This window comes from Astyanax mexicanus, chromosome 3 (assembly GCF_023375975.1).
Source record: "Astyanax mexicanus isolate ESR-SI-001 chromosome 3, AstMex3_surface, whole genome shotgun sequence".
Lineage (NCBI taxonomy): Eukaryota > Metazoa > Chordata > Actinopteri > Characiformes > Acestrorhamphidae > Astyanax > Astyanax mexicanus.
This window is the reverse complement of record NC_064410.1, coordinates 19543151-19564469: the sequence shown is the minus strand read 5'-3', so window position 1 is coordinate 19564469 and position 21319 is coordinate 19543151. Positions and strand designations below refer to the sequence as shown.

The 21319-nt window shown below is 42.1% G+C and overlaps 1 protein-coding gene across 5 annotated transcripts in view; it reads right to left on the bottom strand.

The window, feature by feature from the left end:
- The window catches only part of ptprua (protein tyrosine phosphatase receptor type Ua), a 558925-nt gene that overhangs the window by 177533 nt on the left and 360073 nt on the right, over positions 1–21319 (bottom strand). For all 5 annotated transcript variants that reach the window (XM_049476164.1, XM_022682961.2, XM_022682962.2 and 2 more), the window contains exon 8: positions 4530–4853. In XM_049476164.1, the coding sequence (XP_049332121.1) occupies positions 4530–4853 (324 nt within the window). The remainder of the gene's footprint in view (positions 1–4529; positions 4854–21319) is intronic.

Genomic DNA, 21319 nt, shown 5'->3' with positions numbered 1-21319 from the left:
GGCCTGTACGAGCATACAACATACACACTACAGTGGCTTGCGAAAGTACTCAAACCTTTTAAACTTTGGAGAGGGTACTTTTTAGCTACTACGCTGCTATAAATTGGAACCAGTCAACAAAGAGCGTTGGAAGAGCCCCAACACTAGACACTTTTAAATCCAGGCTAAAAAAAACCTTCATGTTTGATCAAGTCCTCAGCTCAGTTTAACCCTTTGAACCCTAGGCTGTTTTGGTGTGTTTTTTTTTTCTCTGTTTTTGTCAGTTCTTTTTTTTCAGGTCTTATAACACAGTAATTATATCAGACAGACACATGTCATGAGCTCTTTTACTCCAGAAGCCATACGGCTGCTCAAAAATATATTCATTAAAATGTAAAAGGAAGCAGAATTGTTATATTTTCCTGGAACTGATCATGTATTGGTTGAAATTTTACCAAGCGCCTGTTTTTGTTTTTTTGTTTTTTACTTATTTTTGAATGTATAGACTTATACATAAATATAAATATAAATATATTCACACCTAAGATCACCTTATAATCTTTTCAAAAATGGTTAGACTAGAGTGTTTATGAGTTAAAAGCATAAGCATGTAAAATACAAAACTATATAAAGTAGTGCGCACAAATAAATAATATTGGTTGGGAAAGGAGATCTCACTTTTTTAGGTGTTTTTCTCAATGGGTTTCTTGTAGATGGGATGTATTTTAGATTTTATATTTGATATTTTTAGAAAGAGTAAGTTCCGCCCTTTCTAAACATATATGGATTATGTTTATGTGTGAAGAGATTTCTGAGTAATTAAGCTGAGAACACAAGATGCGATTTTGGATGCTTTTTGGATTACTTTTCCTTGCTTTATATATTATTTTGTTTTAATCATAATTTAATCATGCTTTATTCATGCTTTACTCTTATTTTATTTTGATTTCCATTTTTATAGTTATTCTTTTACATTTTTTTTTTTTACTTTTCTTTGTATTTTCTAATTTGTAAAGCACTTTGAATGAACGTTGTGTATGAAAAGTGCTATATACATAAACTTGCCTTGCCTTGCCTTATGTCCACAAACTTGCAAAATGTATTTTAAAACTGAGAGGGTTTACTTCAAGAATTGCCCTGTATTTAGCTCGATCCACCTTCCCATAAATTCTGATTAGCTTCCCTGTCCCTGCTGAAGAAAAGCGTTCTCACTGCGTGATGCTGCCACCACCATGTTTCACAGTAGGGATGTTTTGTAGAGGGTGTTACTTCTAGTTTTGTGCATTTAGGCCAAAAGGTTCAGCTTTGACTCATCTGACTAGAGCACCTTCTTATATCTTTCTTTTAAGGATGGATTTCTTCTTGCCACTCTTCCATAAAGGCCAAATTTGTGGAGTGCACAACAAGTCCTTTGCACGAAGCTGTGGATTTCTGCAGCTCCTCCAGAGTGACCATGGGCCTCTTGGCTCCTTCTCTGATCAGTGCTCTCCTTGCTCGATCTGTCAGTTTGGGTAGATGGCCATATCTTAATAGGTTAGAACAATGCTTTTTGAGATGCTCAAAGATTTGGATATGGTTTTATAACCTAACCCTGCTGTTTGTTCACTAACGTTCTCTATCAATCCATTAAGGTCTTTAAAAACAGGTGTTTATATTTATACTACGCCTAAATTACACAGCTGGACTCTATTAACTAATTAATTGACTTCTAATGGCAATATATTGCACTGGAATTTATTTAGGGGTTTTAGAGTAAAGGGGGCTGAACACCTTTGCACATCACACTTCATTTTTTTTCATTTCTCTCCCACCTCACAGTTATAATGGGCACACATGTTCAAATTGCACAGCTGAGTTTCAAAAAGCGTAAACAACCAAACGATGACTACAAAAAAAAAACCTTGCACATATCTTAGATTTTGAATCATGTTTGGATCAGGGAACTGTGATGGCCTTGTCTTAAGACCATTGTTGATTTGTGTGAGGTGTGTTTACAGTCATTATCCCACTTGAGAAGATATTATCTTTTAATCTTCAGCTGTTTGATAGACCGTAATCTTTGCTTCCAGAAGCCGTGGGTACCTTTTCTCTTCCAATGAAATGTTGTTCATGCCTCTTGGCTGCAATATAAGCCCAAAGCTTGATCGATCCTCATCCTACAGATGTTCCTTTGAAAACTTAAATCTCTGAGAAGTCAAGTGTTTTTGTAAAGCTGTGAAATTTGCACCCTCTGGTATTTCCAAACAGTAGAAATAAACATTTGACTAGTGGTGCGCAAACATTTACACATGTATTTACAAGAAACCAAACATTTTTCTGGCTTATTTCAGGTAATCCTTGACTATTGTCTGTTTTTACATACCACCACACACGTTTATCTTGGCCTCGTCAAACCACAGGGCATGGTTACAGTAATCTATGCTCTTGGACTGCTTGTCTTTAGCAAACTGTTTGTAGGCTTTTTTGTGCATCAGCTTCAGAAGAGGCTCCTTCTAGGACAGTGCCATGCAGACAGAGTTGATGCATTGTGCGGCATCAGCAACACTGCAGGCTGACCTCCCACTTCTTCAAGCTCTGCAGCAATGATCATGTTTTATTTATTTATTTATTTATTTTAAGCCAACCTCTCTATGACCTCTGTATGAAAACTGCTGTATGACCTTGGCCATCGTGTTGTATCTCAATTTAAAGGTGTCAGCAATCTTCTTATAACTTCTTATCCTTGTGGAGAGCAACTATTCTGTTTCTCAGATCCTCAAAGAGTTCCTTGCCATGAGGTGCCATGTTGAATTTCAGTTTCCCAGTATTAGTGAACTGAACCCAAAACACTAAATTTAACAGGCCTGATCCCAATTCACAGCTCAGACCTTGTGATACAAATGAGTCACATGACACTAGGGAGGGGGAAATGGCTAATTGGTCACTTTTGTTGCCAGCAGTTTAGACATAAATGGACGTGTGTTGAGCTATTTCGAAGGCACAGTAAATTTATACAGTTATACAAGCTGTACACTGACTGCTTTACATGTTGTCAAATTGTTATATCTTCAATGTTGTCCCATGAAAAGTTATAATAAAATATATTACAGAAAAAAAAAGTTTGATTTATTTTCTTCTCTGGAAAGGCAATCTCTACAGGCTGTATGACCCACGGTTATCTGTAAAACTGGACCAAATCCAAACCAAAAGAGGAAATCTTTAAGATATTGGCTGCTGCTGTTCTTAGTTTTTTAGCTATTGTTTAGTTTGGCGTGAGGCAGGAGTGTGATGGTTCAGGTTTGCTGTCTCTATGATTCATGGGATATATGGGATGTAAGCTTCCATTACTTGTTGGATGGATAGATGGATGGATTGATGGATCGATAGACAGATTGATGGACAGAGCCATCATTATTGATCTCCAAGAAAGCTCCCATTGTTCAAAACTCAGACTAACTCAGAATAAGCACATTTTGGCAGATGGAATACACATCAGTGAGGGAAAAATAAATATAGTACCAGTCAAAAGTTTGGATGCACCCCTTCTTATTCAGTGCATTTTCTATCTTTTTATGTTTTATTTTTATTTATAACATGGTAAAGTTAATAGATATAAAAGCTATACAGAAACACGTGGAATTATTTAATGAAACAAAAAGTGGTAGGTTCTTCTAAGTACCACATTTAGTTTTGAGGACAGATTTGCACATTTTGTGAGGCATGGACCATTGTCCTGTTTTTTTTTTTAGTGTAATTCACCACAGCTGCCATTTTTCATTATTTTTAAGGTCACTTGATGTCATCCTCTGGTTGCTGAAAAAGCTGATCTCCAGCTCTAAAATGCTCTTAATTACAATATTAATTTATAAGTTCATTGAAAGAGCAAGATTAATTTTACTCAAAAAATCACCCATAAATAGTAAAATCAGATAATTTTGAAGTGATTAAGAGACCACTTACAAATGATGAGTTTCTTTGATTTTTCCAAATTAAAAACCTCTGGAATATAATCAAGAGGAAGATAAATCATCACAAGCCATCAAACCAAGCTGAACTGCTTAAATTTTTGCAGCAGGAGTGGCATAAAGTTATCCAAAAGCAGTGTGTAAGACTGGTGGAGGAGAACATGCCATGATGTATGAAAACTGTGATTAAAAAACAGGGTTACTCCATCAAATATTGATTTCTGAACTCTTAAAACTTTATGAATATGAACTTGTTTTTTTTCTTTGCATTATTTGAGGTCTGAAAGCTCTGCATCTTTTTTTTTGTTGTTATTTGAGCCATTTCTCATTTTCTGCAAATAAATGCTCTAAATGACAATATTTTTATTTGAAATTTGGGAAAAATGTTGTCCGTGGTTTATCGAATAAAACAATAATGTTCATTTTACTCAAACATTTACCTGTAAATAGCAAAATCAGAGAAACTGTGTATAAAATCAGTTTCCTCAAGATGAGGTTATTGGATGTCTAGCTAAAGTCGCCTTCTTTACATGGTTTAAGCATCTTGGTGCTCACTCTCCCTGGGTGTGCTCTCATTTGCATAAGTTAATGTGACTGGGTACTCACTGTCCTCCTCCGTTTGGAAGGTGACCTCGCGACTCTCCTTCTTCCCCTCAGGATTGGCCAGTGCCAGGCGCACATGCACCAGTCTGAAGGGCGGGAGGTCTCTGAGCGTGAAGCGGGAGGTGTTCCTCTCCACAGACAGACACTCGCGCACCGTGGCGTTGTTGCCTCCCGCCCCGCTGCCGGTCGCCGTGGAGTAGCGATAGCACAGAGACAGGGAGTAGGTGTGACAGCGCGTCAGGTTATAGCCCAGCGGCTCCCACTGCAAAACCAACTGACGAGACTGGATCTCAGAGGCTGTCAGGCCACGGAGAGGACGCATGGGTTCTGAGAAAAACAGAGAGAAATAGAGAGAAACAGAAGAATTTTTCTTAATATTGCATCATTCTGTTGTTTCCAGAATTGATTAAAGTAGCAGTCCCTAAGATTTTTTCCTTATCATTGAAAACAGTAATATTCCTGAGTAGAAAGGGAACTAAGTATTTAAATGAACTGTATCTGTGTCCTGGCACAATTATCCCTGCTATAAATAATACATTGATTTAAAACCAGAGTGGTCTGGTAGATTTATTGGATGTAATTGCTCTCTACAAAAACAATATTCACAAAAACAAAGAATTGCATGTAGCAATTTGTTTATTATGAACTATAAGCTTTACATTGAAAATACGCTTACACATCCTCTGTGCAATTACACATTCTCACCAGAGAGGTCCCCAAATCCCCAAACTTACAAACTGCCGCTTTAACCATGTAGAGAGCTGTCAGGATTTGACCCAGGCAGAGAGACGAGGAGGCGGACGTAAGTGCAGGTATGGCGATAAATTTATTAAATAAGTATAAATAAACAAATAAACAAAGAACAGCGAAACAAACCAAAACAAACTAGGGAGACTAGAGAACAAGAAACTAAACAGAGCTAAGAACAAAAACAGGGAATAACTAAAGCTAGACAAACAAAACAGAACTGTACAAAACAAGAATTATACAAGAAGATAAACAAAGAACAAGGGACTCGGGCTAAGGCTATGGAAACACTGAGAACAGAGAAACGCAGAGGGACAGACAACGGGGGACAGTGCAAAGACCGACAGAGGACAAGTAACAGAGGAAGTCTTTTTAACATAACAGGAAACACACTGGGAGTGGAAACACCTGGGGAAGGGGTGGAGCTACAAATGAGACATGAGGTAATGGAAAATCACAGGCAGAACACAGGGGCACGGGTCACGTGGGACAACACAGGCACGAGGACAGACAGGAAACAGGGCCAGGCGTGACAGAAACCTCCCCCTAAACGCGCAGCTCCCGAGGCGCGTAAAAACAAACCCCGGGGGCTGGCGGCAGGGAGAGGCCGGGGAAAACAGGAGACCGAACGGGAGACTGGACAGGGAACTGGACAGGAGATGGAGACAGGACAGGGGACAGAGACTGGACAGGGAACGGACACTGGACGGGGAACTGGACAGGTGACGGAGACTGGACGGGGAACTGGACAGGTGACGGAGACTGGATGGGGAACGGAGACTGGACGGGGAACTGGACAGGTGACGGAGACTGGACGGGGAACTGGACAGGTGACGGAGACTGGACAGGTGACGGAGACTGGACATGAGACAGAGACTGGACGGGACCGGACATGGGAACAGGGACTAGAACATTGACGGGGACGGAAACAAACACAGTAACAGGGACAGGAACAGAGAAACCACCGGGGACAGGAACTGGAACGATCACAGATACAGGGACCAGGACAGGGAGAGACAGGGGGACCAAAAACACAGGTGGGTGCCCAGGACTGGCAAAAGTCTGTGGGGACAGCCTGGGCACATAACTAGGGGCATAGTCAGGAGGCCTAGGAGCAGGCCTGGAAATACGGGGCCTGGGCCCAAACATAGTTCTGGGAGCTGCAGGTGCTTGAGCTGGAGCTGGAGCAGCTGGGACTGCTGGTGCTGGAGCTGGAGCAGCTGGGACTGCTGGTGCTGGAGCTGGAGCAGCTGGGACTGCTGGTGCTGGAGCTGGAGCAGCTGGGACTGCTGGTGCTGGAGCTGGAGCAGCTGGGACTGCTGGTGCTGGAGCTGGAGCAGCTGGGACTGCTGGTGCTTGAGCTGGAGCAGCTGGGACTGCTGGTGCTTGAGCTGGAGCAGCTGGGACTGCTGGTGCTTGAACTGGAGCAGCTGGGACTGCTGGTGCTTGGGAGAGCGGCTCGGCCGCCGCTGAAATCTCGGAGAGCGGCGCTGCCGCCGCTGCAGTCTGTGAGCGCGGCGCGGCCGCCGCTGAAAGCTCGGAGAGCGGCGCTGCCGCCGCTGCAGTCTGTGAGCGCGGCGCGGCCGCCGCTGAAGTCTCGGGGAGCGGCGCGGCCGCCGCTGAAATCTCGGAGAGCGGCGCTGCCGCCGCTGCAGTCTGTGAGCGCGGCGCGGCCGCCGCTGAAAGCTCGGAGAGCGGCGCTGCCGCCGCTGCAGTCTGTGAGCGCGTCGCGGCCGCCGCTGAAGTCTCGGGGAGCGGCGCGGCCGCCGCTGAAATCTCGGAGAGCGGCGCTGCCGCCGCTGCAGTCTGTGAGCGCGGCACGGCCGCCGCTGAAATCTCGGAGAGCGGCGCGGCCGCCGCTGAAATCTCGGGGAGCGGCGCGTGCAACACGGGGCGTGGCATCTCAGCCGCGTGTATCGCGGGACGCAGCGCTTCAGACGCGTGCTTCACGGGGCGTGGCATGAAGAGATCCGCTGCAGCAATGCTGGAGCCTAAAGCTGCGGTTGAAGAAAAAACCCGGACTGGAGTCCTACTCTCTTGTGCAGCGTCAGGTGTGAGTAGCGTGGGGAGCGCTGGTTCGCCGGTGAAAGCTGGCGCGGGGAAAGTCTTTGACCGCGGCTGGCTCGCCGCGCAGGGGGTCTCGGAGCGCGGTTCTGCTGCTACCGCGGGAATCACGGCCTGCAGTTCGGCTGCCACCGCGAAAGACACAGGGCGCGGATCGGCAGCTACCGCAGGAGGAAGTAGCGGCTGGCGGGCTGGTGCAGGAGGGCAGTCCTCAAACTCCTCTTCACTGGACGCAGGTGTGAGGAGATCGGAGTAGTCCCAGGAATAGGACTCCTCACAGCCTGCATCCATGCCACCCCCGTCCTCGTCGGGGCGAGGATCGAGGCTGACCGCACACAGCCCAAGCGCCCCCCCAAGAAAATCCTCCCCGGAAACGGGCTTCTCCTCCGGCTGGCGGGACCCCTTAAAACGTCTACCCCGAGGCCTGCGGCGTCCTTGAGGCCTCGGGGATTCCAACGCCGGGGTCCCGAATGGAGCATGGCGGATCGCCATCCTGGAGCCAGTCCACGGGATCCCCTTGTGGGTCTCGGTGGGCGCCACTGAAGCTGGGCTGACGGGCTCCAACCCGAGGAAAGGCGCTGGGAGCGGTTCATCTCCTCGGATTTGCTCGGCGAGGAGGCGGAGAAATTCCAGGTCCGCCTTCCGAGCAGCATGCCACTGGTGTACGTCCATTTGGTCGGTCTTTTTGTCAGGATTTGACCCAGGCAGAGAGACGAGGAGGCGGACGTAAGTGCAGGTATGGCGATAAATTTATTAAATAAGTATAAATAAACAAATAAACAAAGAACAGCGAAACAAACCAAAACAAACTAGGGAGACTAGAGAACAAGAAACTAAACAGAGCTAAGAACAAAAACAGGGAATAACTAAAGCTAGACAAACAAAACAGAACTGTACAAAACAAGAATTATACAAGAAGATAAACAAAGAACAAGGGACTCGGGCTAAGGCTATGGAAACACTGAGAACAGAGAAACGCAGAGGGACAGACAACGGGGGACAGTGCAAAGACCGACAGAGGACAAGTAACAGAGGAAGTCTTTTTAACATAACAGGAAACACACTGGGAGTGGAAACACCTGGGGAAGGGGTGGAGCTACAAATGAGACATGAGGTAATGGAAAATCACAGGCAGAACACAGGGGCACGGGTCACGTGGGACAACACAGGCACGAGGACAGACAGGAAACAGGGCCAGGCGTGACAAGAGCACAGTACTTAAGTTACATTAAACAGTAATAAAAGTACTATTCCATAAACTCTGTGCAATTACACATTCTCACCAGAGAGGTCTCTAAATGTCCCAAAACTTAAAGACCGTGGCTTTAATGTCAACGTCAATTAATTTTACTATGTAGAGGACACAGGATTGCAGGCAGCATTTAATTTACAAAAATTAATTTACATTAAAAGTACTATTTTATAAGATCTGTGCAATCACACATTCTCACCAAAGAGGTCGCTAAATCCCCAAATCCCCAAAAACTCACAGACTGTCGCTTTAATCCCATAGAGAACATCAAATTGCAAACAGAAATTTATTTACATTAAAAATACTCTTATACATGGTCTGTGCAATTGCACATTCTCTCCAGAGATGTCTCCAAATCCCCAAAACCAAAATGTACGGACTGTGGCTTTAACCACATAGAGAACATAAAACTGCATATAGCAATTTATTTACATTAACTTGTATTGAAAGTATTCTTTTACATGGTCTGTGCATTTACACATTCTCTGCAGAGAGGTCTCCAAATCCCCAAAAACAAAACAGATAGACTGTTGCTTTAACTTTGTAGAGAACACAAAATTGGATACAGCAATTTATTTACGTTAACCAGTGTTAAAAATACTATTCCATAAGCTCTGTGCAATTACACATTCTCACCAGAGAGGTCACTAATCCCGCAAATGTATTTACATTGATCTTTTCATTGAAAATACTCTTACAAATGGTCTGTGCAATTACACATTTTCGCAAATCCCCAAATCCCCCAAAGTTACTGACCATTGCTTTAACCATATAGAGAACATAGAACTGCATATAGCAGTTTGCATTAACTTGTGTTGAAAGTACTCTTATACATGATCTGTGTAATTACACATTCTTACAAGACAGGTCTCCAAAACAAAACGTACAGAATGTTGCTTTAACTATGTAGAGAACACAGTATTGCATGCAGCAATTAATTTACATTAACAAGTGTTAAAATGTATATTCCATAAGCTCTGTGCAATTACACATTCTCACCAGAGAGGTCGCTAAATTCACAATTCCCCAAAACTCACACACTGTTGCTTTAACCATGCAGACAACACAGAATTGCATGCAACACTTTATTTACATTGATCTTTATATTGAAAATACTCTTACGTATGACCTGTGCAATTATACATTCTCACCAAATAAGTCTCCAAATCTCCAAAACCACAGAACTTACACACCCTTGCTTTAACTACGTAGAGAACATTTACATTAACCTTTACACTGAAAATACTCTTATACATGGTCTGTGCAATTACACATTTTTACCAGAGAGGTCTCCAAATCCTCCAAACTTACAGACTGTTGCTTTAACTATGTAAAGCACACAGAATTGCATGCAGCAATTGATTTACATTAACCTGCATTAAAAGTACCACTCCATAAGCTCTGATAAATTAAACATTCTCATCAGAGAGGTTGCTACATTTCTAACTTCCCAACCAAAACTCACAGACTGTCGCTTTAACTAGGCTGAGAAAATGGATAAACAACTGAAGCACGCAAATAAAAAAAGCAGTTGATGGAAATGCACTTTGACAGGCCTTCATTTAGTACAAATACATAGCTAAATGAGAGAGAGTGAGAGAGAGAGAGAGAGAGAGAGAGAGAGAGAGAGAGAGAGAGAGAGAGAGAGAGGGGGAACTGATAGAGATAGGAGGATAACAGACAGAGAGAGAGAGAGAGAGAGAGAGAGAGTGCAAACAACATCTTCTGGCAAGATCAGATTTTCTTCATTACGCCGCTGACTTGAAAGAAACATGACAGGCCATAAAAATACACAGTATTTCAGTGAAAATGTGGAAGAAAAAAAAATATATTCTAATTTATCTGTTCTGTACAGGAATAAACAAATACCTCAATGACTTCCTCCCTCCGCTCAGTCTCTCTCTGTTTATCTCTTTCTCTTGCTTTCTAGAGGATTTTTTTTATTTATTTAGAGTATTTCTGACCTAATTGCATATAATATGTTGTAAAAATAAAGGTGCTGCTCACTGTACACTGTATTGCATTGTGTAGAACTGTTTATCCTTTATCACACTGGCCTATTTCTGACCCCGCCTGATGGAACGAGTACATTAACTTAATTACACACTAATACATGAATGGACACACGCTGGCTCAGCTTCTACTGATGTATTCACATACATGTAATTTCTGAACACTTCAGCTGCAGATATAGCCGCTGGTATACTATACATGTCAATGACGTGACATACACTTTTTCTCCATTATTTTCCCATAAAGAATAACTGCATGAACACAGAACATACACTATTATGGTGCTATAACAGCTTATGAGAATACATCCATTCATGTTTCAGTCAAATGCTGCATACGTAACTATCATACATACCCAATATATACAATATAGCTTAAGCTAAAGCTCTGCCACTATGATTGGGAGATTACTGTTTCGAATCCCAGTCATGCAGCTTGCCATCAGCTACTGGAGCCCTGAGAGAGCACAACTGGCCTTGGTTTCACTGGGTGAAACACAACTGGCTCTCTCCCCACATCACTCCAAAAGGGTGATGTAGATCAGATGTCAACAGTATAAATGAATAAACAATCACTATTATACAAAATGACAGATCACTTTAACCCATTTTTCTCCATTTAAGAATTTTAACAGCTTATTAATGATTTTAAAGCATGTATAACCTGATTAATGCTCTGCTCTATATCACAAAATCTGACGCAAACAGCAGCCGTTTTGACCGGTGTTCTGTCGAGTTGTGCTACCTTGTCAAATCGTGGTTTCCTAATGTATATTTAGGGTCTCAGTAAAACAATGAATCAACCGGAGATCCGATTTAAACCTACAGTTACTTACACAAGATAGCTAACGATAATTAGCTGTGTAAACAGAACTGTTTAAGCTGTAAACTCTTCCCTAGCTAACAAGACAGTGAAGACTCAGACGACTCTGCTCCAGCCCGGCTTCGGCTCTGTCTGTGGGCGGCCCTGAGCCGAGCTGGGCGAGGCCATGAACTCTCGAGTTGACGAAGACATCCTAACGTCTCTCTGATCAACTTGTATTTCTGAGGATTTTCTTTTACAAGCTACTGCAGACAAGGGAGGCTGAGAAACAGTTTCATGTGCAGCATGCATATACAACTCAGAGAGACCTATAGTATTATACAAAGAACAAAAAAAGGTAAATAGTAAATTCAAATGATCCTGGCTTATAGTAAATTTACTGATCTATGTCTCGTCCACAGTGGCCAAAAACCAACTGAGCCAGCCACCATCCCATTGTACCCAACGCAAATTAACTCCCAAAATCCACAGTTAACCATCTTGTGTTGTCTAAGAGGCACGTTCTCTCCCATGAGCCTCAGTGTCTGACTCAGACTCAGACTCCACCACTCAAGACAGCAGTGAACCTTATAAAGCCTTATAAACACTCCATCTTCCTTTTAGACTGTCCTGAGCTCCCACACAGCAAACTACAGGGAACTCAAGTCAATTTAGCAAATGAAGAAGAAAACCGTCCTTCAAAAAGTGTTTCAAGCTCCAGACGTTTGCTCCTGAGGGCTACAGTGTCCCCACCATGCAGAGGGTCCTCACGCTCGCACCCGTACACAACCCCCCGGACTAGCCGCAGCAAACTCACACTGATTACTTTAATTAATGAGACACGTCTGCACAGACATCCGGAGGCCTGACGCTACACACACACACACACACACACGGACACAAGCACATGCATGCATGCAAACGAAAAGTGTAGACACCCATACTAAGACATAGTAACTGTACTGCAGGGATAGAACACTACTTTTTTTTAAAAGCATATTTCCTCAAAATTATGTTTTGATGATAATAACAGTGTTAATGTCTAACACAAGATTCGGTAGCACTTCCTATGAACCCTGTATTAATAATGCATTGTGAACGCATTCAGAACGCACTATATGACATGCATAATGACTGTAATAAGCCTGTATAATAGCTCATAAGTACTTACAGCGAGATTCATAACACATTATAGACTACAAGTATAACATTGTAAGCATATATATATTTTATAAATTGACTTAAATAAAAAACAGCAGCTAATTTAAAGCATTAGTTTTTCAGTCCGTTTTTCAGTTGCTATGGGACTCTTATCTGACTGGCAGTGGTACTAACCGATCAAAGTCTTTATAAAATGGATTCTGACCCCTCGTGTCTACTCGTGGACCCTTCTACTGATTTTGAGAAGGGTGTAGTAATGAGTCTATTAGCAAAGTCATAGGACAATCTAACCAATCAGATTCATGATTTACACTATGGGGGCGGGGCCATGGCTGTCTAACCTCTTTTCAGCACTCTGGTGAAAGGGCTGTGCATTATGCTTAGTCATAAAACGGAGCTGGATTAGTTCAATAGTTAGATAACTATCATGGAATTACAGATGCAAATAAGACCAATATTGTATCACATCATATTAAAAAGCCTTTTTAAAGGCTGTCCTTCAATGTGAAATTAATTCACAATAATAGGCCGTCTGACTGGTGAGTTTTTGTGTGTACTTAATGTTTTGGCTGCCCTGGCATATACTGTAGGCATACAAATGACTGGTCTTGGTTGAACGGCTGTACTGGTACCACTATATTAAGTGCACGCCACTGGTGCCTTTAGAACTGTTTTTAGCAGTCATTTGTGGCAATGCAGAACATGCTATAGCACACAGCCAGCACAGAGTTATCAACTCAGAATACAATAACTTTTCTAGTTTTTACAGCCAACAACATGTCAACAAGTCAAGGGAGTTAACCATTATATATGATTGTTTACAAGTTTAGCTAAGGCAGTCTGGGGGGAATGACTACACACTGACAGTGTGACTAGAATACACAGACAAAATGCAAACAGATTGTTCCAAGAGCCAATGGAAAAGATTAAACTCAAATACCATTTGTTGATATAACTTGAAGAACCCACTTGAGTATTGTTTGGGAGAGCTAGATTCATGCACAGTTTCTGTTTTTTTTTCTTCTGCTTAAGTACTCCCGATTGAACGTACCCAGAATATACTCTTCAGAGCTCCTACATTTACATTTACATTTAAGGTATTTAGCAGACGCCCTTATCCAGACTGACTTACAACTGAGCTTCAATGTTACTTCAAATATCCAAAGCTAGTTTGTAGACTAGCATCAAGAGATACACAGAGCTTGATCAAGTTTAGAACCCTAGTAAACTTTTTTTTTTTTTGGGATTAGTTTAGGAACTCTTTGAAAAGATGTGTCTTCAGTCGATGTTTGAAGACCGCGAGTGACTCTGCTGTTCTGACAACAAGTGGAAGTTCATTCCACCACCTTGGTCCTCTACCACAGAGAAGAGTCAGGATGTTTGTTTTTGTGGGTTTTGAGGGATGGTGGTTCGAGCCGAGCTGTACTGGAAGCTCTAAGAGCTCTTGGTGCAGATCTGGCTTTGACCATCATTACCATCAAGTATAAAGGAGCTGGTCCATTCTTGGCTTTGTAGGTCAGGGTTTCGAATCGGAGGTGGGCGGCAACAGGAAGCCAGTGGAGGGAATGCAGCAAAGGAGTCACATGACTGAATTTTGGAAGATTGAAGACGAGTCGTGCTGCCACTGCATTCTGAATTAGTTGTAAGGGTTTGGAGGCTCGCAGTGGAAGACCAGCCAGTAGAGAGTTGCAGTAGTCAGGTCTTGAGATGACAAGAGACTACACAAGCAGTCTGAGAAAGAAACAGTCAAGTTCTTCGGATGTTGTACAGGAAAAATCTGCATGATCGGGCCAGATTTGCGATATGGCTCGAGAATGATAACTGGTCATCCATTACTACACCAAGGCTTTGTGCTTCTGCCGATGGAGTGACCAGTGAGTTCTCCTAAGAGATGAAGAGATTCTGATGAAGGCTCGTAGTTCCTGGGATAAACAGGAGGTCAGTCTTGCTGGGGTTGAGTTTTAGATAATGAGAACTCATCCACGACGAGACAGCTTCTGTTATATGTGCACCATAAGTGAACCCTCTTTCAAATTCAGTAAGTAAGTGAGATTATTTTCTCATTTTTTATTGCTAGTTTGATCTGAAATCAATATCTGCTGGCTGTGTTCATCATATTTATACACGCCACAGAGCATGGCAGGATGGGAATTGCCTAATTGTGTCACGCAGTACAACCGTCTAGCAGCATCTGCACTCGTTATGGGTGTTAGCTCCTCCGCTCAGGCTTTAGTTCAGGGTTAGTCAGGTTTCTCACCCGTCTGTCTGTGAATACACACCACAAATCACCCTGCTTTCAGAAACTCAGAGCAAACTGAACAGCTGAGCAGAGAGGAGAAGAGACACTGCAAAAGATTAAAAAGAAATACGAGAGAGAGAGAGAGAGATGTGAGGAGATCAAAAGAGATAAGAAGAACTGGAAGGACAGATGGACGGTGGAGGAAGATTTAGATCAGGCCCTGGTAATGCTGGCTAAGCAAAGATGGACACACTCGGACTTTCACTCACACTCTGGAGGATTTAGATAGAGCAATGTGAGATTTTTTTTTTACAATATTTGAGATTAAATTAAACTGTATTAAATACAGATTTGTTAATCTCTGCTATAAATAGGAAAATATATATGACCCCACTTATATACGTTTACACCTGGTCACTTCATGAGGCTAGTATCCAGATCGTATCCTGATTCTATCCAGATTTTAGAATTAGAATTAGCTGCTAATCGAGCTAAGCGGTAGCTTTCTTGCTGTTCAGAGCTGAGTATTATCAGCCTGTATCCTGCTGCTAACCCTGGCTAGCACTGCTGGAGCAGCATTAGCATTAGTTGCTAATCGAGCTAAACACTGGCTTTCTTGCCATTCAGAGGTGAGTATTATTGGTCTTTAGTCTGTTGCTAACCCCGGCTAGTACTACTGGAGTAGCATTAACATGAGCTGCTAATCGAGCTAGCACTAGCTCTTTTGCCATTCAGAGATGAGTATTATTGGTCTGTAGCCTGCTGCTAACCATGGATAGCACTGCTAGAGAAGCATTAGCATTAGGCACTAACCGTGTTAAGCGGTAGATCTTTTGCCATTTAGAGGTGAGTATTATCGGTCTGTAGCCTGCTGCTAACCCAGGCTAGCACTGCTGGAGTAGCGTTAACATGAGCTGCTAATCGAGCTAAGCACTAGCTCTTTCACTTTTCAGAGGTGAGTATAATTGGTCTGTAGTCTGCTGCTAACCCCGGCTAGTACTACTGGAGTAGCATTAGCCACTAACCACGCTAAGCGCTAGCTCTTTTGCCATTCAGAGGTGAGTGTTAACAGCCTGTAGCCTGCTGCTAACCATGGTAAGCACTGCTGGAGCAGAATTAGCATTAGCTGCTAATTGAGTTAAGCACTAGCTTTCTTGCTGTTCAGAGGTGAGTATTATCGGACTATAGCCTGCTGCTAACCCGGATAGCACTGCTGGAGCAGCATTAGCATTAGTTTTTAATCGAGCTAAACACTGGCTTTCTTGCCATTCAGAGGTGAGTATTATTGGTCTGTAGTCTGCTACTAACCCCGGCTAGTACTACTGTGGTATCATTAGCTGCTTACTGTGCTAACTGCTAGCTCTTTCACTTTTCAGAGGTGAGTATTATCAGCTTGTAGCCTGCTGCTAACCCAGGCTAGCACTGCTGGAGCAGCATTATCATTAGCTGCTAATCGAGCTAAGCACTAGCTCTTTTGCCATTCAGAGGTGAATGTTATCAGCCTGTAGCCTGCTGCTAACCCTGGCTAGCACTGCTGGTGCAGCATTAGTATTAGCCGCTAACAATGCTAAGCACTAGCTCTTTCACTTTTCAGAGGTGAGTATTATTGGCCTGTAGCATGCTGCTAACCCAGGCTAGCACTGCTGGAGTAGCATTAACATGAGCTGCTAATCGAGCTAAGCACTAGCTCTTTTGCCATTTAGAGATGAGTATTATTGGTCTGTAGCATCCTGCTAACCATGGATAGCACTGCTAGAGCAGCATTAGCATTCGGCACTAACCGTGTTACGCGGTTTTGCCATTTAGAGGTGTGTATTATTGGTCTAGCACTGCTGGAGCAGCATTAGCATTAGTTTCTAATCGAGCTAAACACTGGCTTTCTTGCCATTCAGAGGTGAGTACTATTGGTCTGTAGCCTGCTGCTAACCCTGGCTAGTACTACTGGAGTAGCATTAGCTGCTAACTGTGCTAAGCGGTAGCTCTTTTGCCATTTAGAGGTGAGTATTATCGGTCTGTAGCCTGCTGCTAACCCTGGCTAGCACTGCTGGAGCAGCATTAGCATTAGCTGCTAATCGAGCTAAGCACTTGCTTTCTCGCTGTTCAGAGGTGAGTATTATTAGCCTGTAGCCTGCTGCTAACCCAGGCTAGCACTGCTGGAGCACCATTAGCATTAGTTGTTAATCGAGCTAAACACTGGCTTTCTTGCCATTCAGAGGTGAGTATTATTGGTCTGTAGTCTGCTGCTAACCCTGGATTGCACTGATGGAGCAGCATTAGCTTTAGTCAGTAACCACACTAAGCACTAGCTCTTTTGCTGTTCAGAGGTGAGTATTATTGGTCTGCAGCCTGCTGCTAACCCTGGCTAGAACTGCTGGAGCAGCATTAGCATTACTCACTGACCATGCTAAGCGCTAGTTCTTTCACTGTTCAGAGAAAATATAGCCCTGGCTTCCCCAAACACTAAGGGTTCCTCAGTGTTGCGCTGTCGGGTGTTGATTCTAATGCTGATGCTGCTGCACCCAGCCTTAGTGGAAATCTGGAAATCAAAGTTTACTGTAAATAAACAGAAGCACTTTACTCACCCAAATAAACCGGAAAGGAGTTTTCAGGAGAGAAATCTGTGTAGATTAACATCCAACGCTCGTTTGACTTTTATTTTTTTTTTATTACAGTTTTGTTTAACCTCCACCCCCTACCACCATCACCACCCAGCGGCGAGATCTGTTGAATTAGAAGGAAACATTGCGAAACCCCTGTTCCTTACTAGCATCGCAAAATGTGCCTTATAATACGGTGCACCATATGTATGAAAATATATGTATGAAGACCAGAAAATAGATAGGTATTGATAGTGTGCCTTATATTCTGGTGCGCCTTAAAATGTGAAAAATACAGTAATCAACTCTTGACAAGTTCAGCACAGCTGTTAACTGAAAGCCTGAATTCCAGGTGACACTACCTCATAAAGCTGACTGAGAAAATCCAGCCAAGATGTGCAAAGAGGTGCTTCTTTAAGAAATCTAAAATAAAAAAAAAAATATATATATATATTCTGGTTTGTTTAACTTTTTTAGTTTTTTACTAAATAATTCTGAATTTAAGGTGTTCTCATTTTTCACTGGTACTCTATATATTCATATGTCTTATATAAGTATGCTCAGCTTTTTTGAGGTGCCAGCTGGGATGCTCCTCCAGCAAGCTCAAAGATAATGCTGAACACTTATTGCATTTCATGTTTGAGTGCTTTGCATATTTCACTTACTGAGATTAAAATTCACTAATGAAGTTGTTATGGGAATATGAGAACATGACTGAAACCACCTTCTCCAGGAACCTGTTTAACCAGAAAAAAAACCCTGCTGACATGTGTTATTCTGCATATGCATGGACATAATAATTCTTTCATGTGTGGTAGAAACGTTCTATTTTATAAATATTTCATTTTTATACATTAAACATCTGGAACTGCACTCCCCACTGTGATCCCCCAACAGTCTATGTTATAGTATGTATTTAAAATGCAGCTATGTTTCTCCACATGTACTTGGCAAGTTCCAAGTTATGCATTAGAGAAGCCTTTTTATGAATATGTATAATTAGCCCAGCTGGTAGCGAGATATTGTCAGAATCAACAATACAGGTAGAACTGATTGCGGATGTCAAATATAAGCTGAGCATTATGAAATAATACCACATGGATAAGTCAGAAGCCTTTGGATTCAAATTAAAAGTGTTATGTCTTGCAAAAACGAAAGACTGCATTTGAGTATAAAATCCCCCTTTAAACTGTTAAACATGGGGGTGGCAGTATCACAGCAAAGGTGGTTCTTTGCTACTTTGGATCCAGGATGGCTTAATGATTTTCAAACATAGCATAGCATAGCAACTCTGAGGCAGTGTACCTCTTGGTGAGAGATCCTTGACCACTAAACAGGCTTTTACAGTGCATTTAAAGACATTTAGGCTCAATCCCATTTCACCCCTTGGCCCTACCATTTACCCCTACCCCTCTGTTTTGAGCATGAATGCCAAGGGATGGGGTGTCCTGGTTCCTGTTAGGCTAGAGGGGTAGGTAAAGGGAAGGGATAGGGCTTGTTAGGCCTTCATACAGAGATTTTTCAGATTCACACTTCAAACAGAGGGATTAAACCGAATCACTAGTAAGTTGGTGCAACAAGTGACCAAAGAAACCCACAAATGTAAATATATTCTTTGTTAAAAGTGACAATTAGCACTATATTACCATAGTTTAATGTGTAGTTTCAATGTTTCATGGCTAAGTTCTTTATAAGCATACAAAATATCACTAGTAGGTCTAGTTAACTTTCCTGGTCCACCTTAAATGGTGCAACAGACAGCAGGGGCTGCAGCATTAAAGGTGGAACAGAAAAATAAAATAAAATAAAATAAAGCTAATCAAAGCTAATTTCAGCTCTGTATCACAGAGGAATTAAGGAATGAACAGTAATACTCAGTAAAAGCTCTACTGCTAACACATCAGTTTTCAACTCTATCACTGAGGACCTATATGCCTCCACATTTTAGTGTTTTTTTTTTTTTGTAACACATTGCCTGCTCCAGGACAAGTGTTGGGAACCATTATGATATACAATTTTTGTTATATTATGTTATGGAGGCTATTTTTTATCATAATTCACCTTTTCTTTCTTGCTCAACCAATTTAGCATACTTGTTATTTGGATTATTCCGTTTTTTTCCACCGTAATAACTGTAAGAAATCGGTTTATTTCAGATCAGAATACTATAAGTCACATGTTCTATCATTCTGATGACGTATCAGGTGCTTGAAGGATTGTTCCAATTCTTTGGTGGAAGAATTTTTTCTTTTCCTTTTTACCTTGTGAAAAGTGGTAGGGGTAAGTGGTAGGGCCTAGGGGTGAAATGGGATTGGACCTTAGCCCAGCTGACAAACTTTGAGAGGGGGTAAATTAATTTAGCAAGAAAAGTAGGATGGCCATTGTAACAAATTTCCCGCCATCTTGGCCATCCATCAGATAGCCATCACCGCCTACGTTTGCAGTTTTCTACTGAACAAAAGTCTAACTGCTGGTGTGATGATTTGGGGAGCCATTGCATGACATGGTTGGTCACCACTAGTAGTGAAGCGAGGGACACTAACAGCTCAGAGATTATTGAAGGACATCCAGCACCCACATGTCTTACACATGCTTCTTATTGCAGGGTTTCCAGCTGACATTTTCCAGCAGGACAAGCCAGGCTTTCCCAGGAATGTCTCCACCAGACTGCAACACTTCCTTGGTCTGCTCAGTCACCAGATTGATCACAAATGTAGTATTTTTGGGACCAGCTGGGATGCCAGATTGAGCAACCTACGAGTGTGCAGAGTCTACAGTTGTAGGGCAAATGCAACACAGGATGCCATATGGAACCCGGATGCTGCCTCCATGCAAACCTCATACTGTCTGTTATGAAATAAAAAAGAAGACTGAATACAAATCTATGTTTTTCACCTGCCCATAACATTTAAAGTGGATATATTACGCAAAGAAACTGATAAAACAAAAAAAAAGATAAAAATCTATAAAATGTACTTACAATTTAGGCATAATAACTAAAGGTTTTTAGTCTCTTTAACTTAAATTAAAGTTTTAGTAAATATTACTTAAAAATAATTTAAGTAAATTGAACTTATCTAGGCTTACAAAAGATTTAAGTAAAATGGAATTAAGAAGAAAAGTAAGAAGAAATCTTACTTTTAAACATTTCTATTTACTTGGAACTCAAGATACTAAGTAGGAGAATTGTTGGGCAAATGAATTGGTAAAACAGATCAAATTTAAAAAAAAAATTTTCAAAAGTTTTTATTGGACATTATTTACCTTTTTTTAAGGCAACCAATTTCCTCAATTATTTTAATTATTATTGTAAATTCAACTTATCCGGACTTACAGTGCAACTTACATATGTGTGATGTCCACAAATATGTAGGTAATTTTATACTATATATTGTGGCGTGAGGAGGCGGGGGAGTTGTGGGTCCGCCCCACGCCAGAGCGCAAAGCCATGCCTGTCTCAGCTGGCCCGCATGAGGGCTGATTGAGCCGCCAGTTGAGACAGGCATATATACTCAGCCTCCGCCATCATTTGGGAGGACTTTGACTGGGGAGCTGAGGGCTGAGGCTGCACGGACTCGTATTTAGCCTTTAAAGTAAAACTAAGTAATTCTACAGACTCTAGAGCCCCATTGGGCTGAGTTATGTTTTGAGTTGTTTTTGGGTGTGGTGGAGGGCATTTAAAATAAAAGGTATGATTTGAGTTCATTTACTCCCCGTGTCTGTGTATCTCTGTGAGCTTCCTCCTTCCGGGTCACAGTGGTCACGCCCCTAACCCCAGGGGCCTACCACAATATAGAATACATACAGTATAAAGTACCTCTATAGGTAATATCTGGCTATTTATATCAGACATAAATAGCCAGAACAGATATGGCACATGGTATTAAAACAGACCCAGCAACTAGCACATTCTCTCTTA